Genomic DNA, 16,616 nt, shown 5'->3' with positions numbered 1-16,616 from the left:
GCTGCTGAGCTTAAATTTTAGCAGTGTGTCAGACCCCAACCATTTATATGTGTATGGTATAGTCAGTGTTTCCATAAACATTGCTGCTCTGAAGAAGCACTTCTCTAATATAGTCCCTATGACACTGCCTCCAGTCCTTAGACCCATTGATCTTTGCCATAGGAAACACTTATTTTTTTTATTTTTTTATTTCTTTATTTTGTTTTCAAAGTATATACAGTACTTATTATAATGAATATGAAAAAGAAAAAAAGACTTCAAACCATGTTTGGATACAACTATTTAGGTTAAATTCACATGTCAGTATTTTTTATCCGTTTTCCCGGACCAGGAAATACGGAATCCATTGCAACCCATTATTTTTAATGGTGCTATTCATAGATCCAGTTTTTTTGCAGATCCTCAATCCGTGACAAAAAAACGGATGTTGTAATACAGCCCGTAATTACGGAACGGACACCCCAATAGAAGATGGAGAGCACAAAATTTGTGGGGAGTACATTGCAATCTGCAAAACCATCCGTATCACGGATCCGTTTTTTTGTGACATCACCAAGCTTTTCCTGCCAGAAATATCCTGCCTGATAGAAATGACTGTAAAATGGCCCCCAGACGACCAGGTGACCTTTTTTGGGGGGGTTGGGACAGCAAATGGCATCATTTTTGCCATCCCCTCTGTTTTCTTCACTACCCCCTTTTTTGCAGATCCGCAAAAAACAGATAAAAATACGGAACACAATACGGATGCAAAACGGATAGAGGATCCAGATTTTCATTCAGGAAAATATACTAACGTGTGAATGTGGCCTTACTATGGTTGAGAAAATAATTTATTGTATTCCACTAATAATAATTTATGGAGACTTTTGCTGCCACCCTGGGGGTGGTCTAAAGCCACAGAGCGCCAGCTATCAGCATGAACACTGTCTGAAAGTCACTGTTAGCAAGAAAATCATATTCCATCCCTTAAAAAATGGAAACACAGTGTTCCAGGCTTTTTTTATATCCTTATTCACAATGGTTGTGGTTATGTTTAGTCATTTTAGAATTGCCATTGTCTTCATGCTTGGGCCTGTGTAAGAGAAGACGTCCTCTAGGTAATGTCTTTGTTAGATAACAAATTTGTAAATTATGAGAGAGAGAGGGGAGTAATATCACCATTTCCATTAAAATAACTGCTTTTGTTTCATGTTTTCATTGGAAATGCCTCCAGAAATCTGGATTCTTCTAGATTACAAATGACAATAAAACGGACTGGTCTATTCAGTGATTTTTGTTGTAAACCAGTAATCTCATGAATAGTGTTGAGCGAACATGTCCAAATTTTCGATGACTGAAAAAAAATAATACGCTTACCTCACTGGCGGACACCCGTACTCTGCCACCCTGCTCGCTGTAGTGGGGCTACTTCTGATTTTAGGGACATGACATAGAAGGCCCACTTAGCCATTTAGCAGATGTAGTGAGTGCCTCTGACTGGCTGAGCAAGCCATCCCCAGAAGCAGCCGCACAACTGGGACTGGAACAGCAGAGTACAGGTGGCATTCAGGGAGGTAAGTGTGTGTTATTTTTTACCGCCTCCCCAAACATAGTGAGAAAGGGGTCCTGGCTTGACAACCCCTTTCAGGGTGGGTTCACGCGTAACGGAATCGCCGCAGATTTCATGCTGCGAGGCCACAGCGAAATTCGCTGCGATTCTCCTCCTGACAATTTCAATAGGATTACATACTCGCAGCGGAATTGCCATCCTGCTGCGCGTAGGTAAGTGGCAGCCCCCTAACCTGTTGCTTAACCAATCAGAGCGCTGTGGCGGGACAGAGCAATTCTGCTGCAGATCCTTTTCAATGGGTATCCATACTCGCAGCAGGATTGTGCTGTGAGTATGTCAAAGTCTGCCCCCTTAACCCCCCAACCCGGTACATATATTACTGGGTCCGCGCTTTGGCTTGCTTTGGGGGGCTCCCAGCGCTCAGCCAATCAGTGAGTGAGGCGGGACACAGCTGCAGTCACTGACTGGCTGCCATCCTGGTCCACAGGAACTACCCGTTCAGACACTGATAGAGAGCTGATAAATCTGGGCCTATGCCTGACCCCCTATACCACTACTATCTGGCATTGTTAGCAGTTTTTCTTTGTGCATGGTGAATATTTAGTTAGTACTGTGTAGTTCAGGACATGGTGGCTGGAGACTAGCTGCATCCACTGCACACACACACACACACACACACACACACACGAATCTGCTTTATATCTTTACCCTATTCATTCAGAAGTAGCCCCAGGATCATGAAGGACATTATGAAGAAGCTGCAGAACCAGTTCTACTTTACACTAGTGTGATAAATAACTCCCCTGGTGTCTGACAGGTCATTTATGAAAGAGTCAGAGCCTGATAAAATTCAGGAGTAAGAGTCGGACCTGGGGCTTACCGACTCCACAGCCCTGCCTTTGGGATAAACTAGAATAGAAACTGTATGCCTGGCCCTTTTACCCTACATCAGTGTCGTCTGGATAAACAGCTGTGTCATTTCAGACTTATCATAGTTGTATCTTTCACTGGGAAAGGGACTGCATGACATCAGGGTGGCTGCTGGTCCTAATGGATAGATGTGCCCCTATTTACCTAGATATATGAATAATGCAGAGTCCCAGGAAAATACAACTATAATTAGTTTGAAATATCACAGAGGTTCATAGTGAATCATATATCACTGTTTTAAGGTAGCTTCGTGTAGTAGTGTTTCATGCTTCCTGTGGTTTGGTTAGGATGTCACTAGTGACAGGTTTCTTTATTGTCTATTGATTTAATATGAGATGCCCTATAAGCCTCTTAGGTGTAATATGTAGATGCACCAATACTTCTGTTTATACAGTGTATTTGTACAGGGGAAAAGTCATAATGCAGACCATCATAGTCCTATGTTTAGGGTGTACATCTAAACAATTAAACAAAATAAAACTCAGCAGGCTGTATTGTTTTGTACAATAAAATGAACGGACACTATACCATAAATATTATTATTATATGTATAGTATGTGGCAGGGCTTCTCCTGTACGTGTACAGAATGTGGCGGGCTTCTGTTGTACGTGTACAGTATGTGGCGGGCTTCTTCTGTACGTGCACTGTATGTGGCAGGGCTTCTCCTCTACATGTACAGTATGTGGTGGAGCTTCTCCTCTAGTATGTAGTATGTAGAGGGATTTCTACAGTAGTATGTAGTATGTAGAGGGATGTATAGTATGTAGCAGGGCTTCTCTTGTACATGTACTGTATGTGGTGGGGCTTCTCCTCTACATATATAATATGTAACAGGGTTTCTGTGTATGTACAGTATGTGGCGGGGCTTCTTCTGTACATGTACAGTATGTGGCGGGGCTTCTTCTGTATGTGTACAGTATGTGGCGGGGCTTCTCCTCTACATATACAGTATGTGGTGGGGCTTCCCCAGTACATGTACAGTATGTGGCAGGGTTTCTCCTGTACATATACAGTATGTGGCGGGGCTTCTTCTGTATGTGTACAGTATGTGGCGGGGCTTCTCCTCTACATATACAGTATGTGGTGGGGCTTCCCCAGTACATGTACAGTATGTGGCAGGGTTTCTCCTGTACATGTACAGTATGTGGCGGGCTTCTCCTCTACATACATTGTGTGTGGTGCAGCTTCTCCTCTACATGTACAGTATGTGGTGGGGCTTCTCCTCTACATATACAGTATGTAGCGGGATTTCTGTATATGTATAGTATGTGGCAGGGCTTCTCATGTACTTGTACAGTATATGTGGGGCTTCTGTTGTATAGTCTGTTTGGGGTTTACATCTAAACAAGTAGACAAAAAAGTCAGCAGGCTGTATAGTTTTGTACAGTAAAATGACTGGCCACAATACCAGAAACATGACTGGCCACATGTGATGTCTTATGTGCAGCTGTGTGGATAGGAATCCATGTATATATACAGCAGAAGCCCCGCCACATACTGTACATGTACAGGAGAAGTCCCGCCACATACTGTACATATACAGAAACCCCGGTACATACTGTATATGTAGAGAAGCCCCGCCACATACAGTACATGTACATGAGAAGCCCCAACACATACTGTACATATACAGAAACCCCGCTACAAACTATATGTAGAGAAGCCCCGCCACATACTGTCCATGTACAGGAGAAGCCCCACCACATACTGTCCATGTACAGGAGAAGCCCCACCACATACTGTCCATGTACAGACACCCCGCTACATACTGTACATGTAGAGAAGCCCTACCAGATACTGTACATGTAGAGAAGCCCTACCAGATACTGTTCATGTACAGACACCCCGCAACATACTGTCCATGTACAGGAGAAGCCCTACCACATACTGTACATGTACAGAAACCCTGCTGCATACTGTATATGAAGAGAAGCCCCACCACATACAGTACATGTACAGAAGAAGCCCCAACACATACAGTACATGTACAGGAGAAGCCCCACCACATACTGTCCATGTACAGGAGAAGCCTTGCCACATACTGTATATGTAGAGGAGAAGCCCCACCACATACTGTACATGTAGAGGAGAAGTCCCACCACATACTGTATATATACAAAAACCCCGCTACATAATGTATATGTAGAGAAGCCTTGCCACATACGGTACATATAGAGGAGAAGCCACACCACATACTGTACATGTAGTGGAGAAGCCCCACCACATACTGTATATGTACAGGAGAAGCCCCACCACATACTGTACACGTAGAGGAGAAGCCCCGTCACATACTGTACATGTACAGGAGAAGAAGCCCCACCACATACTGTACATGTAGAGGAGAATCCTTACCACATACTTTACATGTAGAGGAGAAGCCCCACCACATACTGTACATGTAGAGGAGAAGTCCCACCACATACTGTATATATACAAAAACCCCGCTACATAATGTATATGTAGAGAAGCCCTGCCACATACGGTACATATAGAGGAGAAGCCACACCACATACTGTACATGTAGAGGAGAAGCCCCACCACATACTGTACATGTAGAGGAGAAGCCCCGCCACATACTGTACATGTAGAGGAGAAGCCCTGCTACATACTGTACATGTAGAGGAGAAGCCCTGCTACATACTGTACATGTAGAGGAGAAGCCCCGCCACATACTGTACATGTAGAGGAGAAGCTCCACCACATACTGTACACATACAGGAGAAGCCCTACCACATACTGTACATGTACAGGAGAAGCCATGTCACATACTGTATGTAGAGGAGAAGCCCCACCACATACTGTACATGTAGTGGAGAAGCCCCACCACATACTGTACATGTACAGGAGAAGCCCCACCACATACTGTACATGTAGAGGAGAAGCTCCACCACATACTGTACACGTACAGGAGAAGCCCCACCACATACTGTACATGTACAGGAGAAGCCCCACCACATACTGTACATGTACAGGAGAAGCCATGTCACATACTGTATGTAGAGGAGAAGCCCCACCACATACTGTACATGTAGTGGAGAAGCCCCACCACATACTGTACATGTACAGGAGAAGCCCCACCACATACTGTACATGTAGAAGAGAAGCCATGTCACATACTGTACATGTACAGGAGAAGAAGCCCCACCACATACTGTACATGTAGAGGAGAATCCTTACCACATACTTTACATGTAGAGGAGAAGCCCCACCACATACTGTACATGTAGAGGAGAAGCCCCTCCACATACTGTACATGTTCAGGTGGAGCCATCTATATTCCACACACCCATTACACATTCATGTACAGGACGTACATGTATGTACCACAAGACATTCCCATGTATCCATAGCTGTCCGTTATACGTATGTCTCCTCCCTCTCCCCACGCCGCAGCCATGATGTGCTCGCAGGAGGCTCCTCCCCCTTGTTTCAGCATAACTCCAGAGCGGCGGCCATTTTCATGGTGACTATAACACGTCCCCAGCGAGCTACGGAAACATGGCTGCTACCCCAAAGACTCGTGTGACACATTGATCACTTCCCCTAGCGCTGACTATGCGGAGCAGATGACATAATAAAGGGCCGACATGTTGTTGGGAGTTTACATTTAGTGAGGGTGGAATGAGCCCGAGCTTCTTGTGCATGTAACCCCCCAGTGTTGTCTGCGCCTGACAGGTGAGACGCGGCCTCTAGGGCTGCAGGGGACACCATGGAGACGAGCATGGCTATGATGTAGGCGGAGGGGACACGAAATGCACAGTGTATAGGAAATGTAGTATACATGGTGGGTGATTAGTACCTGTGGCTATTATATAGTTAGCACATACTGCTAATAGAGACTGGCAGAAGTTTTCATAGTGTAGGAATTAGTCTTTGCTGCCCCTACTGGGCATTAAGCAGAACAGCGCCACCTAGTGGCGGGGGCATCACTGTGTCATCACACTTAGATATTAAAGGGAATCTGTCATCAAAAGTCATTGGGGCGGTCCCCAGCACTATATTCACGCCCCACTGGCCTTGAATGAAAGATCTCTCCCTGTTTAGGTATAAATCTGTCAATCCTGGGGATGGGGAGAAGCCTTCAGGAACTGCCCCTATGGCTGTAGTTCAGGAAGGCATGAAAGTGATGACAGGTTCCCTTTAACCTTTTGGCAGGGCTAGTGGCTAGGACCCTCCTTGTCAGAGTTCTCCTCTTTATCCCCTATTTCCTACAGACTTTGGTACTCAGTTGTCGCTGTCATAGTCATATAGTTTTTAAGGCTGAAACATGTATGTCCATCCATCTTAGCCTGTTACCCTGTTATCCAGAAGAAGGCAATGCACCCCCCTAATATCATTACCCTCTGTTTGAACTTCAGAGTTTACTATGACAACTTCTTCCAGCAGAGAGTCCCATATTCTCACTGCTCTTACTGTAAAGAATCCTTTTCTGCCCTAGTGCTGAACCCTTATTTATATAGAGGACATCCCCTTTGCTGTATACAGTTCTCGGTATAGATAGATCACGGGAACGATTTTGTTTAGCTATCGTTACCCAAACTGAACAACCCTTATTTTGACAATTTTTCAGAGTATTGTAGTTGACATGTTCCTTGTTTTCATACAAGAAAACTATTGAAGTCTTCTTAACAGGCTTTCAAATTAAAGAAATATGGAGGTAGCTGGTGCTTAGGGAAGGACATTTGTGGGTAGATGAAAGCTTTCTTGGTTGGAGGTCACTGATAAACCAGACATTCCCCATTTGGGGCTTTTTACATTCAGGGAAGACATCGTCATCTTATCAAAAAGGGTTGCTAACATATTGCGGTACACTGAACGCAGCCCTATTCACCTTGACTTATTCAGTAACTGCATTTGAGCCATTTACCACAAGTACTTTATATGTTTATTTTGCAGAACTCAAACGTGTTTCCGAAAGTGAAATAACTTGGGAAGAAGGAATCACATCAGGAGTTCTGTGTTAGTGAACACTTCAGGAGAGAAGGATTTAGGGGTAGTGATTTCTGACCGCCTTACAACAAGTCACCAGTGCAGCCAGGCGGTGGGGAAAGCAAATTGTATGCTGGGCTGTATAGCTAGAGGTATAACCAGTAGGAAGAAAGAGATTTTGATCCTGCTGTATAGAGCTCTAGTGAGAGCACATCTGGAATACTGTGTCCAGTTCTGGAGACTTTGCCTAAAAAAGGATAAAATTGATAAAAACAGAACTGGTCCAAAGACGGGCTACACAAATGGCGGACGGTCTGAAGCATAAAACCTGGAAAGACTTAAGGATCTAAATATATATAGTCTAAAGGAAATAAGGGAAAGGGGGGGCATGATCAAAACCTTTAAATATGTAAATGGAAAAGTGTTTTTAATTAAAACTAAACAAAAGAACAAGCTGGAACAATCTGAGGTTAGTTGGGAGATAATCAGGAGAAACATGAGTATTATTATTTTACTGAAAGAGTAGTAGATGCTTGGAACAAACATCTATTTTTTTGTGTTGCACTTTGAGCCCTGCAAAGATAACCTACATATGTGGAAAACGTACTGTACATAGGCACTTGTTGACAATTTGTGGGGTACTAAAGTCTATGGGTCTTCTGCCAGCATGCTGCGGTATATGTTGGCATCCTTCACTGATAAGATGCTTGCATGAACACTGAACATATAGGGAAATTGTTTTATGAACAGTTTCTTAGTGGAGACCTTGTTGTTGAGTGCTTGGTGAATAGAAGACCTTCTTAGTTAGCCTGAGGCTGTTACTTGTTAGTAGTGTTGAGTGGACTGTCCAAACCTGAATGCTCGACCTTTCATTCCCACCATTTGGAGAAGTTGGATGCCTCCCTAGGGCTGCCAGGAAAACATGGATGCAGTCAGGGGCTTGTTTTTTAGGACTCCCTTGGGTCGCATACAACTTCTCCAGATGCCAGGAAATAAATGCAGAGTGTTCAGGTTCAGAGAAGTTGCTGAACCCAGACAGTTTCATCATATCCGCTCAACACTACTTGAAGAAATTATTCCTGGTTAGCCAAGGAGATCCTGACTAGAGATGATCGAACAGTGCCGAAGTTCAGGTTTGAACGAACGTGAACCTTCGGCATTTGACTCCCACTGCCTTCCTGTCCCGTGGGGAAGGTGGAGACAGCCTGAATACCGCCTGGAAATCAGGCATACAGCCTAGGTAATAGGCCGTATCCCTGTTTTCCAGGCGGTATTTGGCCTGTCTCCACCTTCCCTATGGAATGAGAAGGCAGCGGGAGTCAAATGCCGAAGGTTCACGTTTGTTCAAACCTGAACTTCGGCACTGTTCGATCATTTCTAATCCTGACTAGAAGAAGGCATTCCAGATTAGTATGATTTATATGAGTTTAACATGTTAGAAAGAAGGCGGCTTTCATGGAAACCTTTTTTTATCTGAAGATGGTCCTGGTTGGGCAAGGGCATTCTTGGTAATCCCAATGACTTATTCCTGGTTAAGGGCATTCCTAGATGAAAGAAGAAATTTCCTCTTAGGTGAGGGTGTTACTTGTTAGAATACAATACAGAGAACACATTTTAGGATAAAGTAAGGTTTTTTCCATTATCAGCCACTTTTTTTTTTTTACTTGGCAAAATTTTTTTGGGTTAGACGAGGGTATTGATCTACTACACATTCTTTCTTGGATAAGAGCTGAGAGTATTACTGTCTCAAGTTCCATCTAGTTCACCAAAATTATAAGAAAACTAATAAGAAGAATAGATTCCTATTGTAGCTTTTCAATCTTTCAGACTCCCTAATAAATAATGTCTCTCTGAACTTGCTGGCTAGCTGTCTTATGATCTTGGGGACCTATGAACAGGTCCAGCGACCAGAAGTGACCAGCATGAGCTTGTGGTACGTATAACCAAGTGCTTGTGGTATGTATAGCCGGCACACCACCTAAACTTCCATCTTTTAGTCTAAGATGGTCGACTGGATGTGTCCATTTATTTTTTTGTAATTAAACAGTGGTAGAAAGTCATGTGGGGGTCGACAGCTCAAATTTATACTGTCAAATGTCAAATGTTATAATGTCATGTCTATTGCATACTGCCTAATATTGTAATAATAACGAGAACTCTACAGATTGATATTGCGGGCAACAAACCATGGCAATGACACTTTGCTTTAACGTTGTTTTTAAAAGACGACATTGAAAAATTTGAGCACTGCCAGTAAAATGAAGGAGGCGCTGGCATAGAAATCTGAATCTCTTTGTCTAAGTTTGTCAATGTTGCTTGGAAATGGAAACCAGTGAGACTGAAATATGCATGTCGTGGGAGTACTGCCGACCTAGTTCTGACATATCGAAATCTCAATGTTGTTAGAGTTTCATTTCTTCCTTATTTGTACAAATGGTGATGGATAAGAGCCCAAGATTTCAATACTTATTTTAAATGTCATATAAGCCGAATCCTTCACTTAAAAGAAATTATTCTGTTTTTAACACTGATTCACAAATACCCTATTACTGAGGTCTGACCTGAAGAAGTTATCCTTTATCCACAAGGTAGGGAACAACAAGCTGATCAGTGGGAGTCCGACCACCTGGGTTTCCACTGATTCGGAGAGCGGTGATTATATTGTCCCTGAATTGCATGGTGTGTTCTTGGAATTGGTCCCAATGGTCAGATCTCCACCAACCAGCTTGTTACTCTATAACCTGTTGATAGGGAATAACTTCTTCAGAGGAGAATACCATCTTAATATTGTGTTTGCCCTGTTCAGGGGCAGAAAGAGAATCTAAAAAAATAGTTTTTGCTCAGGCTAGGTTCACACTGCGTTTTCAGCATCCGTTTAACGGATCCGTTTTTTTTAACGTCCAGAAAAATAGGGTCAGCAAAGTTTTTTGGTCCGTTTTGGTCCGCCAAAAAAAACGGATCCGTTTTTTTTATAATGGAAGTCAATGGAAAAACGGATGCACACAAATGAATCCGTTTATTGCAATCCGTTTTTCTTGCGTTTTTTGCAAAAAACGGATGCGTTAAACGGATGCTGAAAACGCAGTGTGAACCTAGCCTCAGGAAGATTCAATACATCCATGCATTATAGGAACACATATTGAGTGTGAAATTATCCATATTCCCTATGTTGGTGCAGCAGGAAAAATGAACATCTGCTGCCTGGTTCCCCATCGATTCACACCAGTTGCTGTTTCAGCAATCAGATACCCAATAATTGTCTTCTTGTCACAAGACCCTACTAATGAAAAAGCATGGTCCAAAACAAGTAACCCCCTTTAGGAAGGAAAATCATTGCAAGTAGGAAAAGCATCTCGGCATTGGTCCTTTGGTCTACCCAATAGTATCAACATTTATGAAATGAAAGCAATGGGGAAAAAAAAACAGTCTGTATACCCCAGACCCTTATTATACATGTACACTGACAAGCCATAACATTAAAGTATACCTGACATGAGGGCCACTGCTGGATCAGCAGTGAATTCCACTATGTGGGTGGAGGTTCAGGACTCCATGGCTACAAACATATAAGACCATATTGTGCGCGACCCCCATTCTGATCCAATTTTATCTCTTGAAGTTGATGTTTCAGGAAGAGACATATCTAGGTGTAGGAATCTAAGCATCACAGCTACACCTCTTCATGGCAACAGTAGTCCCCAATGGCAGTGGGCCACATAGCAAACATTGTTAAGAATGTTGTAAGGAACGTAATAAACTGTTTAAGGTGTTGATCATGGCCTAAACATCTCCTAGATTTACATTGGATTAAGCATCTATGGGATGTGCTGGAAAAAGGAACAATCCATTGATGCTGCACATGACAACTTAGCAGCAAATCCTTAAAGTCCTATAACAGTTTGGTACCAGATACTAAAAGACACCTTCAAATGTGTTGTGAAGTCTATACCTGAATGGGTCAGAGCTGCCAGCTGGAGGGGCTTCTACGCAGCATTAGGGAAGTGGTTTTCATATTTTGACTGCTCAGTGTAGGTCATACTGCAGTCTTTACACTGTACATATTCTTCTGGATACTTGGTTGAACTTATTGACTCATGAAGAATGTTTATTCTCTTAATGTGCGATCATTTGGGGAGAACGTTTTCCTGCTTTTCCGTGGCAAAATATAATCTGTCTACACAAAGCTATGTAGTATCACATACTCAGCCCACAGTTTTTTGTTGCCTCAGTTAGATCAACTCCATGGTCTCAATGGTCCAGATGCAATGATGAACAATATAAACATGAGATAGAAGTGATAGATGTTATTTTGCTCTATAGTTTTAAACATGTTCTTCAGATAACCAGTTGCAATGTACCAGTATGGTGGAAAATTTACTTGGTTATATTATAGGTATAGTCTTATTGCCACCTATTGTCTGTTAGAGGAAACAAGGATCTGAGCCATTGTTTCTAAAGAAGAGCTCATGGTTGAGCATAGAGATGAGCGAACCTTGAGCATGCTCGAGTCCATCCGAACTCGAACTTTCGGCATTTGATTAGCGGTGGCTGCTGAAGTTGGATAAAGCCCTAAGGCTATGTGGAAAACATGGATATAGTCATTGGCTGTATCCATGTTTTCCAGACAACCTTCGAGCTTTATCCAAGTTAAGCAGCCACTGCTAATAAAATTCCCGAACGATCGGGTTCGGGTTCGAGTAGATCCGAACCCGGTTCGCTCATCTCTAGTTGTGCATGCTTAGGTCCGTCAGAACTTGAGCGTGCAACAATTGATAACTGGTGGCTAAAAAAGTTTGGTGCAGCCCTAAAGGCTGCCTGGAAACATGGATACAGCCATAGGCTGGATTCATGTTTCCCAGTACTCCCTAGGGTTGCATCCAACTTCTTCAGCATCTGCTCATCAAATGCTGCACGCTCGAGCTCTGACAGACCCAAGCATGGTGGAGTCGTGCTCATCTCGAATTGTTTCCCTTTGAGACCTGCATCATCAAGGATGTCTTCTGCAATTTTTCTATCTACTTGTGTCAGTATACTCACCTTCTGCTGCTCTCACGTTGATGCCTCCCTGGTCCCCTGTGGGGCTTTGGTTGCTGGATTCCAATGGTGACATGTCATGAGGACATATGGCCACTTATACAGAATCCTAGCAATCTCATAGGTCAATGTGTCATTGCTGCCACCAGTGAGGGGACCAGGAAAGCCTCTCAGCACAGGAACTGGAAAAGAGATGAATGGTTTTTTTTTAGCTGATTATTGACATACTGTTATTGTCGACAAATAAGTCAGCCATGTTAGAAATAGTTGATCGATAGTAAGATAAATAATCGTTCATTCCAAAAAGATTATTCATTCACAAACGATCTTAAGCAAAAGAATATTCCCTGGAAGAACATTCGTCTATCGCCTAGTGACATTGATTATATATGGCTCTGATCACCTGGGTCATTTCTACCTCTGGCCTCTCAGCATTTATTTACTCACATCAGTTCTTATCTCCATCAGAGCCTTATAATGTGACCTCTGTTTTCCGTCATCCACGCACACATACAGGCCAGGGCCAACTTCATAAGGATCCCGTTAACTTGTGTATTCTTGTATATATGAGGACACCATGTACAAAGGAGAAACTCGGCTACAAGGAGACATACAATTTCCATAAAGACGATTCTGTGATCGGTTTTGAACACTAAATCACTGTTAGATTCAATTACATTTTGTTTAAGGAAACTTTTTGTTTGATTTTGGCAGATACTCTACTTTCTGAAGATCCGAAGATGGAAAAAGACAGAAGTCAGATGACTGACAAGATATTAAATCTCACACTGGAGATCATCTACCTACTGACTGGAGAAGTGAGGGAGTTGAGGAATACGATCACGTGACACAACTCTTTTATTTATTTAAAAAAAACAACAGATTTAAATGTTTATAAAAACATATACGAATCTACATTGAGACAAAAGGTATCTTTTTAGGTTATTGAACAGATGGAGGCAATAGTCTTAAAGTAGTAGTGCAGTGAAAAAGTTTTCTTCACTAAATAACACACATTACAAAGTTATACAACATTGTAATGTGTGTTATTTATGTGAATGGCCCCCTTCCCCATGTTTACACCCCACCCCAGACGCTTGACCCGGAAGTGTAATACTGCATACTAACATAATCACTGTCAACCCCTTAAGTCCTGGCCGCCATCTTCAGGAGGCAGGCCTGACTGCTCCGGCCCCTGCGATTGGTTGAGCATAACAGAAGACATCTGGGGCTACAGCCAATCAAAAGGCTGCCGGTGCGCATGATTGGCTGTAGCCCTAGACGTCTTCTGTTATGCTTAGCCAATCGCGGCTGAGCAGCTGATGACCTGCTGGAGGGGGGCCGGCATGAGGGAGGGTTGGAGCAGTCAGGCCGGCCTCCTGAAGAGTGACGTAATCATCCCAAGATGGCGTCCGGGACGGAAGGGGTCGACAGTGATTATGTTAGTATCCAGTATTACACTTCCGGGTCAAGCTTCGGGGGGGTGGGGTGGAAACATAAGGAAGGGGGCCATTCACATAAATAACACACATTACAATGTTGTATAACTTTGTAATGTGTGTTATTTAGTGGAAAAAAGACTTTTTCACCGGACTGCTCCTTTAACTAATCAGGCTGGGTTCATACTGCATTTTTTGAAGTCTGTTTTTGCAAGAACACTGATGAAAACACAGATGTAGTTGTGTGCCTCCATTTTGATCAGTTTTTTCATTGACTATCATTATTTAAAAAAAAAAAAAACAGATCAAAATACATCCATGTGAATCCAGCCTAATACCGATTGTTTGGTGCCTCTTACTGGGTGCTGCATGTGTATAGTACAATGAGTGATCTGATTTAAATGGATACTCCAGAGGTTTTTTTTTAATCAACTGAAGTCAGAAAGTTATAAAAATTTGTAAATTTAAAAATCTCAAGTCTTCCAGTACTTATCAGCTGCTGTGTGTCCTGCAGGGTGTCCTGCAGGAAGTGGTAAATTCTTTCCAGTCTTATGGTGCGTTTACACAGGCAGATTTATCTGACCAATTTTGGAAGCCAAAGTCAGGAATGGACTTGAGAAGACAGGGAATCTCAGTCTTTTCTTTATGACCTGCACCTTGTTTATAGTCTGTTCCTGGCTTTGGCTTAAAAAATCTGTCAGATAAATCTCTCTGTGTAAACGCACCATTAGACAGTGCTCTCTGCTGCCTGTGAAAGGAACTGTTCAGAGCAGTATAGGTTTTCTATGGAGATTTGTCACAGCTCTAGACAGTTTCTGTGTCAGACTGGAAATAATTCAGCACTTCCTGCAGGACATACGGCAGCTGATAAATACTGGAAGACTTGAGATTTTTATATAGAAGTATATTACAAATCTATATAACTTTTTGACACCAGTTGATTTGAAAGCAATTTTTATCTTGTACCCTGTAACTCTCTAGGACTATGTACCAGCAAAGAAATCAAGTGAGCCTGTCACACCAAGCCATTCTCCGCGTGTATCAGAAAGACTGAGCAGGACCCAGAGCCCTAGCACTGTGTCTCCTACACACTCACAGACAAAGGAGAAAAACAATGATCAGAAAATCCTGGATCTCACCAACAAGATCATTCAGCTGCTGACGGAAGAGGTGAGCACTGCAGCAAGTACTGATGCATTGTACAGTAACACCAATAAAAGCGTCAGGATGATGATGACTCTATCATTGTGTGTGTCAGGTTCCTGTAAGGTGTCAGGATATTGCGGTTTATTTCTCAATGGAGGAGTGGGAGTATTTAGATGGACACAAGGATATCTACAAGGATGTCATGATGGAGACTCACCAACCCCTAACATCACCAGGTAAAATAGCAGCGGATGGACGTTTGCCATTTATGCCTTTTTTTCTTTTTTTTTTTTTTGAAAACCGAACATATTTATACCATACATTTGCATTCCAAAGTTATGTCTCACAAAGTAACACATAAACATGGTAACTAAATCATTTCAAATAATATTCTTGGTTTCGTTTTTGTTTTTTTTCCCCCAAATGTCCATTATACTTTGTTGAAAAGGTCAATACACATACCAGTTATAAAGCATTTACATCCAAAGAACTATAACAATAACACAAGTACATGCCGTCTAAAGCAATGAGGATACATTCAAGAAGCCATTCCCTGGGTCAACATAAAATGTAGGTGATTATACAGCATGTAGAAGCATCTGCATCGGGTTACGACATGCTGTCAATAAAGTGGGGGAAGGAAGCCCTGGTGTGTTGATCCATCTACCCCATATGGACTCACGTGGGCAATTTCTTCTCAAGTATTATCCCCTCTCTAACCTTATAACCATATTCTTTTGTAGAGACCCAACATACATTGCTTTGGGCAATACAAAACACATCCTTAAAAGAGAAGTCCAGCAAAACTTTTTATTAAAGTATTGTATTGTCCCCCAAAAGTTATACAAATCACTAATATACACTGTCACGACCCGACTCCCAGAGCTGTGCGGGCGAGCTGTGGCTGCTAGAGAGGATGATGGTAGGAGGACACTGAGGGACACAGGGCACTGGAGGGACACTGAGCATCCCCCTGCCATCATCCTCTCCAGCAGCCACAGCCCGCACAGCTCTGGGAGTCGGGTTGTGACATCACCATGTTATCCAGGAAGTGACATCACCATTTTATCCAGGAAGTGAAGCCTTGATGCAGTAATAAGTGCAGGGAAAAAAGCACTTTATGTCCATTTCCCGTAATAAGTGTATATTGGGGATTTGAATAACTTTTGGGGCACAATACAATACTTGAATAAAGATTTTCGCCTGACTTCTTCTTTAACTAAAACTATAATTGCTTTCCAGTACAACTCTAACGACAACTCCCTGGTATGTGTAATATATGCGCGTTGTCTATCCCACATCTAGGACACGTTGAGTCTGGTCTGAAGCCAATTTTAAACCACGTATACTGAGTTTTCTAAACACAATATAGTAAGAATAGTTGGGGCACACTCTGTTTTGCACAACGTAAGAGTATATTTATGCCATCTTTTAAATTTGACTTGAACCAGATCTACTTCTATGGTCAGGATTGAAGGCGGAAGGCTCAAGTCAAAGACACTTCGTATTTTAATAAAATGTAGTAGGACATCTCTAGGAAGCAATAGGAGGGGATGTTTAAGCTGTTCTTTACACAGTGCATAAGTAT

At 42.6% G+C, this 16,616-nt stretch overlaps 1 protein-coding gene across 1 annotated transcript in view; it reads left to right on the top strand.

Moving 5' to 3' along the window:
* The first annotated feature begins 5,993 nt into the window (after nucleotides 1–5,993).
* The window catches only part of LOC138800077 (zinc finger protein 585A-like), a 42,373-nt gene continuing 31,750 nt past the window's right edge, over nucleotides 5,994–16,616 (top strand). Inside the window, exons 1-5 of the mRNA XM_069981884.1 lie at nucleotides 5,994–6,155; nucleotides 9,237–9,342; nucleotides 13,158–13,261; nucleotides 14,864–15,052; nucleotides 15,141–15,264. Of these exons, the coding sequence (XP_069837985.1) occupies nucleotides 13,184–13,261; nucleotides 14,864–15,052; nucleotides 15,141–15,264 (391 nt within the window). The 5' untranslated portion in view covers nucleotides 5,994–6,155; nucleotides 9,237–9,342; nucleotides 13,158–13,183. The remainder of the gene's footprint in view (nucleotides 6,156–9,236; nucleotides 9,343–13,157; nucleotides 13,262–14,863; nucleotides 15,053–15,140; nucleotides 15,265–16,616) is intronic.

This window comes from Dendropsophus ebraccatus, chromosome 8, assembly GCF_027789765.1.
Source record: "Dendropsophus ebraccatus isolate aDenEbr1 chromosome 8, aDenEbr1.pat, whole genome shotgun sequence".
NCBI classification, from domain to species: domain Eukaryota; kingdom Metazoa; phylum Chordata; class Amphibia; order Anura; family Hylidae; genus Dendropsophus; species Dendropsophus ebraccatus.
This window is presented reverse-complemented; position numbering and strand designations above follow the sequence as displayed.